General features: G+C 35.4%; 1 protein-coding gene across 1 annotated transcript in view; it reads left to right on the forward strand.

Moving 5' to 3' along the window:
- Nucleotides 1-19,287, forward strand: part of SORCS2 (sortilin related VPS10 domain containing receptor 2) — a 542,274-nt gene that overhangs the window by 428,999 nt on the left and 93,988 nt on the right. The window contains exons 5-7 of the mRNA XM_050710589.1: nucleotides 4,055-4,219; nucleotides 8,784-8,857; nucleotides 18,483-18,547. Coding sequence (XP_050566546.1) covers nucleotides 4,055-4,219; nucleotides 8,784-8,857; nucleotides 18,483-18,547 — 304 coding nt within the window. The remainder of the gene's footprint in view (nucleotides 1-4,054; nucleotides 4,220-8,783; nucleotides 8,858-18,482; nucleotides 18,548-19,287) is intronic.

The following is a 19,287-nucleotide window of genomic DNA, read 5'->3' on the forward strand; positions in this document are numbered from 1 at the left end:
AGCACAATTGTAATTTGTTAGAAGATTGCCTTGTTTTAGAGAAAGTGCTGATTAAGATCAAATTTATCTTGAGTTTACATTTTGATTGGACCTAGGCTGAGGGGAGGGGGTTATATTTCAGACACAGTGCAAATGATGCATGTTAATATCCTGTGTTTATTGCCACTTGAAATTACAGCATAGCTTTGAATTGCTGCCAAATCTACATTTAAGACTCCCTGGTAATCACTATGATTATTTCAAGTCTTCATGGTAATAGTGGGAAGAAGAAGTATGATGCCCAAGCTACAGTAGCCTTTTCTGTCAGTGTCTTTTTATCCTTTGGTGCTCAGATTGTGATTCCACCCAGTAGAGGGAGCAGACAGACATATATGTTGACCAATCAATCCTGAAAGAGAGATTAAATAAAAATGTCTTTAATCACATTATTTTCAGATTTATTTGGCTTTTATATTTCTTCCTGCTTCACTATGTTTTTCTGAAACAAGAAAAAGCATGGCTTTCCTTAATTTTTGGGATGCTTTAATTCATATATTGACTTGGTTAACTATCTTTCTTTTTTCATAAGAAATATTTTTTGCACTCCTCCCTGTTGATCTATAGCATCCTCTTTTATTCACTTGCTTGATAATCCATGGGTTATGTTCTCACCTTGAAATATTCTACTTACACTCAACTACTGGAAGTTGTAGATTTATATCTGATCTAAATATATACACGTTTATTATTGTGGTCTGTTTAACTGATGGGAAATTAAGAAGTGAGATTAGGGATAAACGGCATAATATTAAGATCAATTTCATTAAAAAAAAAAGAAACACAAGAGTTTGACAGGAAAGAGAAATGCCATGTTAAAAAAAAAAAAGTTGTTTAAAAGAAGCTTAAGTGAGGTTTAGATGTGATTAAAATCTGTTCTGGTTTTTGGATACTAAATTATTCAAGCAAATAGCTGTTTATTCTGAGTTAAAACCCTCAGCACTTCTAGTCAGCACTCTCCAGATAGTATGTCCCAGTTGCATCCCTTCATCAGTTGCTAGCAGGAAGGTTTGGGTATTTCTTGCACTTACAAAGTAAATAAAACGTTATGGAAAGCATTTAATGTGGGTACAATATTTACTCTGGAATATTTTCCTCAATAAGTAGTGCTAGCCAGCAGGCAAGTCTGAGCACCCAGTGCATTAGCTGTGGGGAGTAAATCTGTATGCTTGGCACAAAATCATCAGTTTAAACTATGGAAATGTAAATCAGAACACGGAGTGAAATTCAAAAATATTTCATTAAATGAACTGTGATACGTGTGTAGGTAAGGGTATAGTAAGGGACTCTGCCATGTACGCTTAAATGTCTACAATCTTTAGGCTATATTTTTTCTCACAGATTCAACTCTGAAAGATGCATAATATTTTTTTAAGGACACCATTAGCGATTCTCACAGTGTGTTTGCATTTCATTACATCTGACATTTTTCCTCAGACTTCAATTTCTAGAATGATGTTCTTTGAAAGTTGCTTTCTTGGTCCTCGTTATGGATGAGAAACAGACATATCTATACTCAATGTTCATCAACTGTGACAGCCGCTCCCAGATTTATAAAATTATTTCCTTTATTATTTTGAAACCAATCTTTGGGTATGTTTTTGATCATAAGATTTACTGGGCCAAAAAAAGAAAGCAGGTCAGTAACACTGTAGTCTCTGGACTGTAGTCATTCTACACTGTAGTCTCTGGTTATTATTCTCTTTAGGTGCAATTTATACCTTTTCTGGGGTGTATGCTATAGTGATTTGTCTTGGTTGTGTATGTTGTTAAAGACATAAACAGGAGAAAATGAAGATAATGACATTTATGGAAATTATTTGGACTAGCAGACATTATACAAAGGAATTAAACTTTCTATATGGAATTAGTCCCATACTGCATCTAGTGATGCAGCATGGAGGAAATTGTACTTGCTGCAAGCTATGCATGAGTCTCAGGACCAGTCTTGTCCACCATCCACACGTTAACAAGCTTCAGCAGGATTTGTGGAACTGTTATTGCAGCCTTCCTTGGGGAGTTTGCTTGACCCTTTTACACAGAACTGTGTGTTTTTTTCTGTCATCTGGTAAGAAACCAATGGGATTGAGCATTAGGTAGCTCAGGGAGCATGCTGACAGTTTGAATTCTTTTATTGACAAGAAAAATCAGATGTTTTGAGCCTGAGTTGCAGGTGGCAGTATAGCAAGGAAAGCACAAGTCTCCACACTGGTCATAAATTCTTCTCTGCACTTTGTAATGCATGCAAAGGTGCAGGGAAGCACATTATAGCCACATTCAACTTCAGTCTGGTATCATGCCCTCTGCAGAAAACTGCTGAATGAACATGTTACAAGAATCTTTAAATGCAGTATATACTAATAAATTAAACAGATACTGTTTGAAGAGTTTACCAAGGATAAAGGAAGCCATTAAATGCAGTAGGAATAAGAGATGGCTCTTGTGAAAATGTCATTTATAAAGGCCTTACAATAAAAATGACACATTTTCATATTCTTGGGTAAAGTTACAATTAGAAATATGGAAAATCATGGGAAGGTTATGGGCTATTATCGTGCTCTTCTGACTGATCTAGTCACACAGCTAATCACTGTAGTTTTGGCTTAATGAATGCATTGGCATGGGGTTTCAGAGATGGACCATGGATCCTGAAGTATGTGTAAGTTTCTAGTTCAGCAATTTATTTCAATATGTGATATATGAAAGCTATGCAGAAATTTGTGAAACTGCGTATGTGTTTCAAGTACAAGTGCACACACATCCTTAAGTATTCAGTTTTACCCCCAAGTAGTGGTATAGCAGTAAAAGCCCCAACCATTTGCCATATCTGTGGAATTCATTAGAGATTTCAATTTTTTGAACTTCAGCTTCACCCTAAAAAGATGACTACATAAGAATTGTGCTGTTTTTTTCTAATGTATTTACTTCTCTATATTCATATTATTGTAATCCTGTTTGCATAACTGGTTGCCATTTAGCTCTGTTAGCAAGTTGCAGTCACTATATAGCAATGATCAGGATTCTGTGACATTTGCTGAATATTTTAAATTTATTTTGATTCTAGGATTATTACTTTTTTATTGTTTTTAAAAGGGTGAGCTAAATAGAGCCCAGCTGGCCTTTTGAAAATCCATGTTTTGTTTGTTGGCTGTCAGTTAATAAGGGCACCTTTTCACTTGCAAATGGGGTCCATTTGGTCTGGAGAGACAATAAAAATGGATCTTCGCATTGGCATTTTTTAGAACCATGCTGTAACACACTGAGCAACTACAAAAGGTGAAGAAGTTAAAAAGAATGCAATTTTGATTAAATTATATGAGGAGAATTTCCTTGTTTCTGAAAGCCTGACACAAATTTCACACAAGAAAACAGCTCAAATTATTACTATGTTTGAAGTAAGGTATTATCTGAACATGAGAAGGAAATGCAAATAATTGATTGGCTTATATTTCTGCAGCGAAGTGAATTTCTTTTTTATCCAAAACATGGAGGAGAAAGCAGGAGGAGAATGGTGAAGCAATGGAAATATGTTATAAAGTAGTTCTTTCTTGTGGTGATTCTTATATAACTATAGTGGAGATTATTTTTATGTTTAGTATTTATAAAGGTAGCCTCACTAGATAAAGTGATGTATTTATATGGGCATATTAAGGTAAGTCCTTACTAGTATTAAATCTTTTTTGGTTAGTCTTGAGATTTTCTCTTGTAGCTTCATGAACCTTGCATGAGAACCAAAATCTAAGGCAGTCATTTTGAGCAGAGATGAGAATTGTGATCAGTTTGGTGTGATTTGCAAGAGAAACTATAGAGTTTAAGATTCACAGATTAGGTCAGCGAAGATTAATAGGATCTTACTGTCCCTACATCTTAAGATGCCTTTGAGTTTCTTTTCCATAGGATTTTGATAGATAAGGTGTGTACAAATTCTGACATTTATGGAACAAAAATAAGGCTTTGTTTTCTGTTTTAGAGAAAACAATCTTCTGAGTGAATGTTTGTTGTCATTTTTGTCTTTTAGATCATTCTTGTAAGCTCTTCGCATAATGACCGTGACCAAAGCCTTTTCATAAGCACAGATGAAGGAGCTACTTTCCAGAAACAACCTATTACTTTTTTTGTGGAAACTCTCCTTTTTCACCCAAAAGAAGAAGACAAAGTGCTTGCTTACACAAAGGAAGGCAAGGTAAAGTATGAAGATATTGCATTTGTTTGAAATTTAGGAACTAAATTTCAAGGAATTCACTAAAGATTTAAGGAGATATAAAACTGTTGTCGTATGTCATTGAGCACTGGGTTTTATGAAATACCAGGTGTCCAAGAGGAAACCATATTCAGTTTTTGAGAGGCCTATTTGAATATTTATTTCATTCATGTCCAAATCTTTGCTTTACGGTAACTTCAATCCTTTTTGGTTGATATGGATATTGGTAGTATTTATCTTCCTGAAGCGGAATTGAGTACTACCTCTGAAATGTGCTCCTCCCTAGAAATCAAACGTAAGCAATTGCTCTTTAATTCATAATGTAGTAGAAAGTTAATAAAGCTGAAATACTGCCTTCAAAGGCCTTTCATGGGACGTAAAGTAAAATAAAATAAACTGTTCAGTCATACAGCAGAAGAGGATTTTGGTAATTACTGAATCTGTAGAAACAGAGATTTCTGTCAACAGTATATTAATTCTCTCACTCATGATATAGTACATTGAGATTCAGTCATTGTGTTACATAAATTTTGACCATCTTTGAGATTTTTTTCTGATTAAATTATAAAGTCATCTCTCTGGATGGGTTAGGCTAAACACGAACAAGTGAGCAGGCAATCTGTAAGTGTGTCATTCATCTCTTTTTCATAGTGCCCAAATTGCAACTTTAGTCACTGTGATTCTGGTTCTGATGGTGGTCTTGCCTGTCTTCCATTGTTACTCCTGTTTTAAAATGAAATTAGACAAACACTAGTCCAAAAATGAACCCTTGTAAGAGATCACAGGAGGTGAGAGTAGTCAGACTAAGATGCTAATGCTGCAGCCAAATACTACACTGATTTCAGTTATGTTACATCAACTCATCCTTTGGGATATTTTCCATAATATATAACTTAATAGCCAATACCAGAACAATTTGTGTTTACAGGCATTTTCAAAGAACGAATAAATAATAATAAAATATAATAAATAATAATAAAAAAACATAGCAAGCCAAACTCAGTCTCAAATTACACAGAGTATTTTACTTACTAGTTTCAATTTCAAATCCTAACACAATTAACTGTTACAAATGTGGTGAATACATGTTATGTGAACAAATGCTTCAGGGAAGACCTTAAGTTATGAAAAGCCTATGTTATGGAAAGTGCTGTTCTCAGTTTGACTTTTGTTTCTGATGATAGATATAATCACCAATTTTATTATAGTTAGGAGATCAAATGGTCCAAAAAACTAAATGGCAGAATCTTTAAGAGTCATAGTGTACTGAAGAAGTTGACCATCCACACACAAGTGTTTTAAAGTGATTAAAAGTATTTGTCAGGAAAGAGAAGGGGATAGGAGCTCAAAGTGAGGCATTTCCTTTGTGTTTTGATGAATTATGCAATAGGGAGGTTTTCAGGCATTTTATACTTGGACAATTATCCAAAACAAGTGGTATTATTACTAGCCACACTTAAATTGCAACTGGACAAAAAACTACAAAATACTCACTAAATAATAACTCTAGTAGTAGTAGCAGGGAAGGTTAGGTAGAGTCAACCATAACTTACTGGACAAGCCCTGCATCTTTACTTAAGATTTAAGGAAGGAAGGGTGCCTTTTACTATAACTGGGCAAGTAATCTGCTTCAATTTTGTTTAAGATCTGACAAAGTTGGCTTATCAGGAAGAAGTGATATTGGCAAAGGAAGAGTTGAAAATCAGACTTGCGGCTTGACATGAAAAGAAGTCACTGTGCTAAACTCAAAGGTTTCCAGAGAGTCTGAATCTGAAGCCAAAATCTGAATTTGGCCTAGAGAGATTGCATACTCCAGATTTTTGAGTTAATTAATTTTACTTTCACTGAAATAACATAGTATCAAGATGTTATATGAGCTAAAGCTCAGGAGAAGCCATTACCTCCTGTTACTCAAATGATTTCTTACAAAGGCACTTTTGAGAATACAAGGAATGCAGGATCAAGTCCTTCATAAATAGCAATCAGCAAAGCTTCTCTGTCTACTGGAGCATCACGGACTTTCTCACAACTTCTGATTTGATTTAGTCCTTATTTTATATTGCTAAATCTGCATGGTTCTTTCATTCAGAAGCCTAGATTTTATTTAAATACAGCTCTAGCCTCTGGCTGACACCATAAATGAATGCAAATCTAGTCAATGTATTTGGACTAATCCATTTACTGTCTCAAATCTATACTCCCTTTTTCTGGCTACCTCAGCAATAATGAATAACAATCAGCTATTCACTGAGTCTCTATAAATGCTTTTTGACTTTTAAAACTTGACAGAGATACAGTAGATTTTAATTGTTCATTGGGAAGCTGTAAGGATGGAAAAATGGTGAAAATAAGACATGCATTTTTAATTTCTTTTCAGAGTGATTCCCTACAGTTATTATATGAGTGATAATAAACATTTATTAGACGTGTTCACTAAAGCCAGAAATTTTAGCTGTCCACTAATATAACTGTTTTCACCTCATATCTAAGCTCATTTGGTAGTTTTATTGTATGCAGCTATTAAAAACCAAAAGCCATATGGGTATTTTTCTTTTGTTTTAAGGAATTCAAATGTGTGCATAGGTTTGGTACATGTTATTTTTTTATTTCTTTCAAATAGTGCATCAGTTAAAAATCCCTCTCATTTTGAATGTTTCATTATTCCTACTTGGTTCTCCCTTGCAGTAAGATTGCAAGGGCTTCTCACTACACAAAATCAAACTGTTTGTTCATAAGCCCCTAGACTTAAAATTTAAATGTGTATGGAAGGTTTATTTGGATCGGGAGAAAGGGCCAGGGTGTGGTTGGGGTTTGATTTGTTTGTTGGGTGTTTTTTTTTTTTTTTGGCCCCCACTGCACAGACATCACTGTTCTAATGGTGAGATTCTTCTCGAATTTTCTTCTGAAATTCATCCATGAAAAAAAAATACATCTTTTCGTTATGTGCCACTGTTGGCTGTTATCACAAATCGCTCTTTTCCCTCTTCCAGGAACCTCTGAATTCTTGTTTTCTTTGCAGGTTGGACACCAGAGTTAGGGCAAAGCTTTAAATGATTATCTCTTCCAGGTTTATAGTGGTTTGCTGTGGCAGGTACCTAGCTGAGCAGGGCCCACCCTTTGATGACCACAGTCAAAACGCAGGTCATCTTTTCTGCCTGTGGTGACAAATGTTTGAAAAAACAGCTCAGGTTCCCTGCTCTGAATGGTCTGGCAGGTGCAAAGCCATGCTTCTCCCTCTCAGGAGGGTGCTCTTCACTCTGACTTTTTGACTCCTGGATTATTTCTGTCTGTATACTGGCTGGGTCAACATTGAAGTAAACTATCTGAGTCCTGATCATCGTTTCTTACCACAGCTGTGCTCTACCTGCTTTAGCTGACTGTGCAGTGGAACGAAGCCCAGTAATTTTGAAGTACATAGTAACTGTAGGAAATGCTGTTTTATTTCTATTTCAAATGTAATGAATACCTGCAGAGTTTATGTCAAGGGAAATTACCTCAGCCTTTATCTTTACATAGTAATATTGCTGTTTTTCTCTAGTAAAACATAATTCATAGTTTTATTCATTTGCCACTGAACCTGTAATTTTAAAAGAAAAACATTTCTCACTAGTCCTCATAAGATTCTCTCCTCTATAATGACTGGTGACTGAACAGGTGAATTATTCCCACGTCAGAGTCGGACAATTTTATTTGCATTTTTTCCCCTATTCAAGACATTAAGAGAAATCCCATCATATGGAAATTGGATCAAACAAGAAATGCATGTAGACAGCAGGGGGCTTTAAATCTGTCTCATAGGTATTTGCTATTTTAACTAGAGGAAACAGATTATGAAGGCAAATGCTAAAGAAGGGAGATTTTTGAAGAGCTATTTTATTCCCCATTTTATATTGGTTAAAACAGCTGTGGTCTGCTCTATTGATATCCATCCGTATCATTAGCATTTGATTTTTGGCAGGAATGAGCTGTTCTGAGGGAAGGTGGAACTGGAATCATCCTCTACCTTCAGGCCATCATCTGCCGCTCTGTTGAGTGACCATTTCTCACAGGTCTCGGATTGCTATCCATGACGCATTCACCTAAATACATCTTTCCTCATCAAATCTCTAAAGTATTTCTATAATATCTTTTGGTCCTGTTTTAGCAGAGTTTTAAATCCATTGACTTCCTAGCTTAAGTATGTCTGATGGAATTAAGGCCTGAAGCATAAAGGGAGCATTTGTGCTTGTTTTGTCAATGAAGGGAAAGAAGGAGAAGAAAAGTATCCTTGTACCCTTCCTTTTGTGTAACTTTGTTGGGGTCAGAAAGAATCTGACCCAAAATGAATTGTGAATTGTTTTCATGGTGGACAAGAAGACATTGTCACTGAGTTTTGTTCTTTATAGAAAGTTATCGTGGAGAGTTCCTGGAATTTTTTTTTTTTTTTGGTGTGCAATCTGTCATTTTAATAGTGACATGGGACCTCTCTTTTAAGATGTATATCGTTAAATGTATATCATTAAGTTTCCTATTACCTATTCTTTTTTTTTTTTTTTTTTTTTTGTAGGTTTACGCATCTATTGACTTGGGGAAAAAATGGACTCTTCTGCAGGAGCGAGTTTCAAAAGATCATATATTTTGGTAAGATGCCCATTATCTTCCAAATAATAATAATAATTAAAAAAAAAGAGGAGCAAAAATATTTTGTTCTAATCAAGAAAGATATTTTCAGATGTACTAAGGACAGTAAGAGCTTTGGTGTCTTTTGCAGATGGAGTATGTCAGCATTGCTGCATCCACTATTGCAAATTCGTGCTCATGCCAGTGATCATGCTAAGTATCAGTGTATATGGGGGTTAATAGGTCTAGTTCTATGGAGCTGAATATTAAAGACAACTGTAATGTCCAATGAAATTGCTTTTTGTTTTACTGGTAAAATTGATCTTTAGAAAGGAGAACAGTATTTTAACAGAGAAAAATCTATAACTTTTTAAAGAAATGTTGAATCAGTCCTATTAACTGGAGTCATATGTAAACTTACGCTATTAGGGAAACTGGTGAAAAATATGACTTTACTGAGTACACATATATCAAATGATTTTATTTTAGCTTGTCTCTTAAAACATTTAGGAAGTGATTTAAGCAGATTGCAACATTTTTGAAGGATAAGTCAATGTCTTGTTTTTTTTCTGCAAATTAAGTAATTTTGCAAAATACATAACTTCATTTGCATCAAAATTAAACTTTTGTGGTGTTTTTAATTGATTTTATATTTAAAAGTCTTCAATATGCACACTTAATGTTTATCTGATTTCTATTGGAAAAGTCCAGATAATTCCACCTTTGACATGTTACTTCAATGTATTAATATAGAATGTGTATAACCATATTATTACAAGTAATTAGTATTTTTTATTACAGGATTAGTCATAACATGCCAGTCACTTTAGTTCTCTAAATGACTTTTGATTTGTTTTAATTCTAGAATTTGTTTTAATTTTAGAATTGTCCCTGCAAAAATTAAGGGAGTTTTTCATAGTTCCAAATGTCTTTTTTGTTGTTGTTGTTGTTGTCTGCAACCTACTTACTGCCCATACCAGTCTATGTTTTTCCATAGGAAAACAGCCTGTGGTTTGTTTGTAGTAACACCTATCTGATTTACTCCAGTCTGTCTCAGCCTTCTCTGCTGAAATATTTGAGTCAGCCAGATACTTTCTGCCTCCTTGCTCCTGCAAAATATAGGCTTTCTGCAGAACTTACTGCCACTCAGCAGCTGGAATTTTACAGGCAACATGCTTTACATGTATCTCAACTATCATGCAAGTGGTATAATCACTTAGTAGTTACACAGTGGTTGGGAAGTGTCATCATGAAGATTACATAGGGTGTAAATCAGGAGGGTATGCAGCTCGGTCTCTAATTAAATAAACTTTTGAAATGCATTCAGTCTGAAAACTGTTGAAGTTGCTAACAGTTAAGGAAGAACAGCAGAATCCACTCCCTTGAAAAGTTGTTTAATGATGTTTTTCTTGTCTAATCCTGGGTGTACGTAGGACACAGAAATTATGAAAATTTACCACTGAAATACATGTCGGTTTTGCTCTGACTCAAGCTGTCAATGCTTTTTGAAGAAAAGCAAGCAAGTATATGCTTAACATTATTAAGTCTGTATTTTGCTGTATTTCAGAATCCTTATGCTTCTTTATATCACTCAGACACAATCAGGGAAAATGTCCCAGAACTTTGGCAGAAATAACTGCTATGTATTACTTCAAACAAAGTTTGTTCATAAATGTCACATTCATCTCAGAGAAGAGTAATAAATTCTAAGAATGTGTATGTTTATAAACATTAGAAATAATTTCTGGGCTTTGTTTTCCCCTTTTCAGTGGAGAGACCTCTCTGATTTCTCTCAAGAACTGTATCAGCCATCAACAGCAAAAATCTGGGGGCAGATATTTAGCACTGCATCATGACCATATGATCCTTCTCTAAAACTTATTAAGAGTCATAGAAATAAAGATCTATATTATACTTCTAAAAATAATGTGTGATGTTGCAATATATAAAGAATCTGCTGTGAATGGAGGGTTGGACATGATAGCCTTCCTGTGGAAGTTACTGTAGCATTATATGAAACTTTCTACCCTTCATCATGGGCTTCATCACCTGAGTTATCTGAGTGCTGAATAGAAACAAATATTTGTGTAGTTTTCCATGAGCATACGATTTGTCGTCAGACCTTGGCTACTGGAACACTCTACTAAGTCCAGTATTGTTTTCTTGGCAATATGTAACATCTGATATGTTAAAGATAGGTGAAATTAATTCAAATTAATTGTATATCTCTCTAAATCAGGGCATGTGTCTTGCTGATACTGGCTGGTTGTGCTGAGAACATTTCACTGGGCAGGCCTTTAGCAAATGTTACTTCTCTGGTATCAATGGAGCTTTGGCACTGCATAGAAGTTTATAACGTAGCCTAAGATTTTTATTTCAGCCTGGTAAATACAGATATCCATCTATCCATCATAATATTTTCCTGTGCTTTTTAAAAACAATTTTATCCTGTGCCTCCAGCAGAAGCCAGATATTCACGCAATTCCTGAAGAAGCTCTTTTTTTTTTTTTTTTTTTTGAAAATCTGAATGCAATGAATTTAATGCAATGTCTTGTATATTTATTCTGTGTGAAGGTCAGTAGGGACTGGGTAGTTTATTTATGTGCAGATCTTTTACTATAGATTTCTAAGCAATATATTTAAATAATCTTCGAAGCTTTATGTGCTTTTTCAAATGTTTTGGACTGTCCCGTAAGTGTTTTTGCAGTTCTAACATATGGAATTTGGTCTTTCATGATAGTGGAACTAATGGAAAGATTATTGATATCACTGGAAAGTATATACTATCATCTCTATTTTAGCAGCACAGAATATTTTCATCCCGTCTGTGATTTAGTGTGGCATTTTCTCCCCCTCCTCCGTCTCCCCCCAAGCTGTTTTCCCAATTTGTTTCATTTATACTTTTGGAAAGGAAAGTTGACTAATCCTTCATAGCAGTTTTTCTTCCCAGAGCAGCTTAGGCGGGCTTGGGAGGCTGCAGATGTAAAGATGGTTGCAAAACTTACGTATTCTAGAAACTTCTTTGTTTTTCTATATTTGTTTTCTCATTGAAGTTGAAATGAAGAATCAAAATATATGGGAAAATAAAACAAAAACTTGTTCAGTAAACTTCCATATCAAAATCCTGAAAATAAATTATTTTAATTAATTTCAAAGCAAAATCATGAAATGTAGATTTGAAATTAACTTCAGAAAATCAGTTAAGTTTCAATATAATTCAAAATAAAATATTTCATTTTGTACCTGCACTTGAAAATAACTGTTTAATTTTTTTGTAAATACTAGTTGAGAAGTTTCAAATTATTTTTGTGAAAAGTTTGAATTTTGAGCAAATTCTTGTGCATTAAAATTAAGAAATTTTGGTTACCATGACCAGTTTTACTTCTGCCTATAAACTACAACCACCCGTGCATTATTGTCCTGATGTGAATATTTCTATTGAAGCGGTGTTGTAGTGCCTAATCCTTGTAGTTTTTTCCAGTTCTTATCATATTTGTTGGAGCATATGCAAATAGTTTGCTTTAGAAATAGAATAACCTGTCCCAGCAAAACACTAAGCACCCACACATCACAGGGTATATAATTGGTTTTATATATCAAGCCCATTTAAAAAAAAAAAAAAAGTATATTATGTGGTAATAGTCTAGAAGAAAGAATTCTGCAGTTTGGGATTCCTCTGCTGCTATTCTTTTCAGTCCCTAAGGCTTATGCACCAGTTAAGTCCCTTTTGATTTCTCAAAGTAGAGCTTAGTAATACATAAGAGAAGAACAGATTGTGAATCCACTGTCTACACCAGCACAAATATACCCCAGGACAGTAAGTCTTGAAGCAGTAATTACCAGAGAATTAGGCCCAGCATACTTTCGTTATGATTTTGTCTGGAGCCTTAAAAATGTTTTATCCTCAGCTCACTAGAATATGTGGATCTGATGTGAAAGGTATCTATTACTCTTATTTTTAGATATCGGTTCTCTGTTTTCATGAGAGGTGAAAACATAAAAATAAAAAATGATGAGTGTATTTGGGTAGAGCAGTTGTTCTCCAGGGACCAAAGTTCTGTTCTTATCATGAAATCCCACATGAGCAATCAATCATTGCTGCAGCCATTAATGTCAAGTGTAGCGAGTTCCTGCCTATTTGAGTGTCAGGTGAAAGAGTGGAGTTTAGAGGTGTTATGCCCTGAAGGAGAGAGAAATGGAAAGAAGATTTCATTGAGCTTTTAACATTGAATTTTGTGTGAAAGGCTCTTGTGTGGGAAGCCAGGGATCTGCGTGGGCAGTCATTCTTACATTTGACTTAAGCATTCAGGATGATATTTGTTTCTATTCCTATCTGGGTGGTGATGGGGATGACAAACCACTTTGGCCCTGCTGTTCAGATAAGGGTGGCAGGAAAAATGTTTTTATTAAAAAGTGTTTAGGAATAGGGAGGAAATGAGGAGCAGCACACACTGGCTGTGCAAGGCATTGACTGAGTCATTGAAGGTGCATCTTTCAAACAGATGTGAAGAAGGCAAGGCCTGAAACATAAATCAGTTGTAATCTACTAACTTTAGCTTATATAAATCAAATTGTGGTTTTGTCTCCCTGAGTAATCAGGTTGCTAAGAGTCAATTGCATTTTAAGCTACTCAGAGAAAGCATCTACATGCTTTTGACTTGCTTTCTAAGCAAGACAGTACCCTTAAACCAATGATGTGAATCACTAGAAATCAGTCAGTGTAAAGTGGGAACTTGTTACCTTTTGGGTAAAGTTCATTTTAAGGGATGATAAGAGGGCAGATAGAGGAGACGTGCAAGTTTTCAGATGGCATTTCATTGGAGACTAAGGCACATCAGCAAGCGAGTTTGTTTTGATTTGGTTTTGGATTTGGATGGTATATTTGAAGATATCTCTTCATCAATATCCATCCAAGTGAACTGGATCGAATATTTAACAACGAAGGGACATATTGGAAGGAGAGGAGACACATGTCTACAGCGGACTCTACTTGATTAGTGCTCACAGGCAACTGCTCCTCTACAAAATGAGGCCATGCTGCAGAAGTAAAATATGAAATAATTACCACGTAAGGGATTGATGCTTACAATACACATTTTGCAATATGTATTATTACACAGCAGTGGTAATTTTTGTTCATGTATATTACATAAATATAAAATTCTAGGTAAGCATTGATATTTTTTTAGTATTGCATACAACTGGAATAAGAAATTACTGGGGCAGTTTGTGAGGAAGAGAGCTGAATAAAAGCAAAGTTGTTATTAAAGTAATGCCAAATGTCTGCTAACTTGCATTCTTAACAGAGAACTCTAAATTTTAAATTCTTAGAATTTTAGCATTGTCATTTAAAAATATAAAATTTTAAATGGCTGTATCATGGAGTATATATTTATACACAGACCAAGATGGATGCAGAGGTCTTATTAGTCCATTGCACCAATTTTATGCTGATGCAATGCTGATCAAGTTGGTGTAATGTCTTGGTGGAGCACTAATACAGAAAGGTTGAAGGTCATGAAAAATCTAATCTTTTGGAATTTCTCTAAAGTCTCGTGCAACATATACATAAAAAAAAAGCTGTAGTGTCCCTCAAGAGACCAAATTCAGCCCTGCCTTGTGTATGGAAACAAAAGTGCCCTGATTTTTCTCTCCTTTGCACTTTAATTGATTAGGTGCATCTTTATGAGTTTTATGACATAAATAAATTCAGACATGCACAACGGCTGCACCATGGCAACTCTGCATCAGTGCACCACCCAAAGGTGCTGCTTTTCTTCTGCAGGATTGGTGCTCAACTGCCTTCATGGTGAGATGTTTTAAGAAACAGAAAACCAGTCCCTCCAAAAATTCCCCAAATTACATTGTGCTGAATTAATTTTCCCAAGGGGCTCAACATGGTGTCAGACAAGTACCAATGCTAGCACAAGGGAGGTGATGGGAACTTGTGTTCACAGGAAAGGGAAAAAGCATATTGAGGCTGCCTATATTCACAACACCCTACAATCAAGTCGGTCTATTTTCATTTTGAAGTGTTGTAACCACACTGTAATGCGATCTGAAGCGCTGGCATGTTGCACTTGCTTTAACCAGAACAGTAAAATTTGTCTGATCTAAAATTAAAGTGGTTTTTTTTTTTTTTTTTCTCCAGTGGAAATTTTAAGTGCGTGTTTTAAAAACTGAAATTGAGAAAAAATAGTTTCCAAGAAAGTGCTCGTTGTACTGAAAGTGCTCTTGGTACTGAAAGTACTGTACTGAAAGCTTAAGTTTCTATTTGAAAATAGAATTTGATGTTGAAATTACAACAAAAAAGGAAGAAGCTGTTGAATTACAAGGTTCCATTGCGTCTGTAAGATGAAAGAGATCCTGTCTTAAAGGTGGCTCAGGAGCAGTGAGCTGTGCTTGTGAATAGATGCATGGACATAATCCTCACACTGGTATGATGTATCTATTTTGTGGTAGCAATACGTTTACACATGAAAATATATTTAAAAAAAAAAAGCTTAGTTTTCTCCTTCAATATGAAAAAGCATAACTGAGCCTTCCTTTTAAGTGGATCATTTACTGTATGTATGGTTTTTGCCCATCATTTTAGGAAAGCTATATTGCATGAGCAGATGGACTGAGACTGTTTAGCCTTGATAGTATGATACACCTTTTCCTTTGGTTCATCCTTTAAACACAGTTGAAATAACAATATTGCTGTTTAAAGTACTGTTGGCAGAGGACTTCACTGAATTGAATGGATTAGTTTATTCTTAGTTTATTCTTCAGGGATATTGCTTCAAGTTCTCTGCATTAGCTATAGTCCATTCTGAAGATTTTCTTAGTAGCCGTAATAGATGTGTTTTGTTTTTTTTTTTTTTTCAAGGAAAGAAAAAAGGGCTGTTCCTAAGTGTTTGCAAAAATAGGTTAAAAGACTTCAGAGTTGGGAAACTTGCTCTATAGTTGATGTTCAAAAGTAGACTTTGAGGGTTTAATGTCTTCAGTGAGTAAACAGAGAGCCATCTGTACAATTGGAGTAATATAAAACACAAAACCTGGCTTTGAAAAAATGAATTTGTTTCCTTATTTTATTTACCTAATTTTTGCCTCTCAGAATGGATAAACTCTGCACTTAAAGAGTACATCTCACACGTTAGATGTATCGAAAGTGAGGTATCTATGGGTATAGCTTAATGATAATTTCTTTTGGCAGCTCTGTGGCTTCTGTCTTTGTGGGGTTACCTTTAAATTAGACAGTTACAAGCACTGGGACCTGACTGGTTCAGTGGGACAACTGAGGTGGTGGCGGAGAGGCAAGACTGGGAACACAGGAAGGAGGTGGCTTAATCTGGTAGAACAATGAGTAGAAATGGTTGTCAAACTGCAGCGTGGAGTTGTCACCCTAAACCTTCTGTGTAGTCAATGGAGGTGATCCAGCTGGTTTAAGAAGAGAGGACTTACCCACTGGAAGTAACTGTTCTCCTGTTTAATGAAGCATAGTTTCAGAAGGGGGAATAGGGGAAATGTCTGAACTTCAGGAGGAAAGACGTATTACTTTTTCCTGACTGGGTTTAAAAGAACTTTCCTTGTGATTTTTTTCACACCTACTGAAATACAAATCTAAAGGAGAGATGTAGTCCAGGTTGGAAGCTTTCATGTTCTGTGTGCATGTGGTGTTCATTAACACCAATCAGTTGCAACCTCTTGCACTAAATGATTACACTGGAAATGAGATTAGACTCTACTTGTGCCAGCTGCCGCTGTTAGGAGGAACATGATGGACAAATCATTTTCACTTCTGAGCTATTGAAAGAAGTGTGTAAAGGTATTGACGTATATCTCAAACTGTGCTCATGAAATCATGTGTAATGAGTTATAGACAGAAGAGTTTTTTTCACAAGTACCCCAAAGCTGTATTATTGGTACCAATCAGCAAGTCAGGCTGAGCCTCAAAAAACTTCAAGCCTAAAGTTTCTGTTAGTTTGTAGTTCAGCTGCACGAGGTCTAGAACAAAAGATAAAGTATTCAACAAACATAATTTTCTTCCTTCAAAGAGCTGACTGCAAAGTAAATAGAAGGTTTGATTTGGTATGTCGTGAATATCTAGAAGTAGATAGTGTAATAGATAATGTACACTGCAAAAAGTAGTCCACAGATCTCCCCACACCCCCACCCTGTTCAGATACACTTTTATCAGACCTCAGTGAATATAATAGCTTTTCTGACTTAATGTATTGTCTCCAAAATACTCTAATAGTTTGTGTTTCAGAGACACAATTTCTTAGAAAATGCAGGACTTTTCCATGCATTTACTAAAAAATTCCTGGTAGAAGTTTCCTTCACATCTCAAGGCTTGGCAGAGCTCATCACTCCCCCTCCCCTTCCTTATTCAGACTGATCATTTATCTTATTAGGAAAAAACAGCAATGTGATTATTTCTGGTTGTTATGCAGCAGTGGAAATCATCCAGCCTCTTCCCCCTGGCCTGCATTCCCAAGGAGCCACCAATTACTGAGTCTGAGTTTTCGCCGCTCCTCATAAATCAATGTTATTAAAATCATTAAACAATGATGTAATTTCAATCCAAAGTATTAACTTTATTGCATTTGATTATTAATAATTGTATCAAAATGATCATTTTCTCTAAGTACTGTAATGAGGTTTTTTAGTATATGAGTCCAGATGCACTTTGTCACTCAGTGCACCTCCTTTGCATGTCTTCAGCTCACATCTACTGACTCGATGGACACACATTGCCAGTGAAGAGCCTTGTGAAAAGCAATGTAGCTATATGGGAGTGGGGATGGATTCTGCTTTGCTTTGTGACAGCATGAGTGTCATCTCCAAGCTATCTCTGCAGAATCTTCCGGACTAATGGCAATGTAAGAGCCAGGAAAAAGCACAGCTGTGGCTGCTGTCCCTAGGTTGGGATGGAAGCCCTGAGGGTAGAAAGCTCATCTTTTGGCTAACCATATTTAACATGGGAGATATTAGGAGAAAATCAGCCTGTATTCCCCGTGCACTTTTTCAAAGTTAAGCTGTGCTTTGATCAATTCTGACTGAATTTCCTTCTCAGGATATCCTTCTCAAAATTATTTTTCACTTTCTTCCGTTGTCAAAGTAGAATCTACTCTTCTTTTGAATATACTTACCAATGACATATCAATTAGTTATGGAAGGGATGTGTCAAGTTTAAGGTATTTCTAATAAGAATGGAATCCAAGTCTTCTCTAGCCCAAAATCTGCCTTGTAATCTCAAATGTCAGAGGTAATTGTAAAAAGATGCTCTAAAACTTGCCAGTAAATATGAGTGCACATGTAGCTGTATATATTTATGTATAAACTTGCGATTATAACGTTTTGTTTCCAATTTCATAACTATTTTGGTTCTTTTCTCCAGTTGATATTAGGATCCTATTTGTATGCGTATTTTAGTAAGAGGTATTTTAAATAAATTTAAGGAGAAAAACATAATATCAAGTACAGAAAAAAATGGTTTCCATCTAATGTTAGTAATATGACATTATAAATGGGGTTTATTTTAATTTCCCAGCTAGAAGAATGTTAAAGCTGGTTAGCATGAAATCCTCTCTTGTCTTCCATCCACATAATTACAATTCTGTAGCTGGCTCTGCATAACTTGATTATATTATGTTCTCAGGGCCGTTGCTGGAGTTGATGGAGACCCTGATTTAGTTCATATGGAAATCCAGGACCCCAGTGGAGGTATGCAAATGAAAATGTTATCATTTGATTCCCTAGGGTATAGTATTTCTCTTTGTTTTAGAGAGTACTTTTTGGATTGATTTTTAGTCAGAAGTACAAGTCAGATTCTTGCTCTGTTTATCTGTAGTCACTAAAACTGTCCTTTTATATAAAACTATAGTATAATTTAAAATTTACTTGTTTTCCACTCTAAAATGAATTGACATCAAGATGCTATGCTCTGTTGAAAACTTCCATTAATAGTGCAATTTGTTCTGGCAGTTAAACATTGAACATTTTTTCCTGATTTGCGAATAAAACTGGCAATGCAGTGGTAGTGCTGGGTAAGTGTCTGTTAAAGTGAATCGTTGCATATGTTAGTCCTACTGAACTAACCACTGTCTCCCAGAATTTCCTCATGTTACAGCATCTAGACTCTGAGACTTCAAAATAAATGAAAAAGCAGATCAGCAGTCAGGATGTGATGCAGTAGAGTCACTGTGATGAACTTTGTATGGTTTCTTGTTGCCAATTGTACTCTTGAAAGATGATCTAACTCCTTGAATCAGGTCATCTAAGCTCCTTTGCAGTCTTATTAATTAATTGTAAAGGATGCACAGTTTGACTTTCCTTGATTCCTGAACGTGTTTTTTTTTTTCAGCCCTATAAAAAAAAAAAAGTCAAGAAACCTGGATGACAAATTCCCTAAATCTTTTATCATTGATATGAGCCCTTCACAGCCCCATCAGCTGCTTTGTGTA

Source organism: Cygnus atratus, chromosome 4 (assembly GCF_013377495.2).
Source record: "Cygnus atratus isolate AKBS03 ecotype Queensland, Australia chromosome 4, CAtr_DNAZoo_HiC_assembly, whole genome shotgun sequence".
Classification (NCBI taxonomy): domain Eukaryota; kingdom Metazoa; phylum Chordata; class Aves; order Anseriformes; family Anatidae; genus Cygnus; species Cygnus atratus.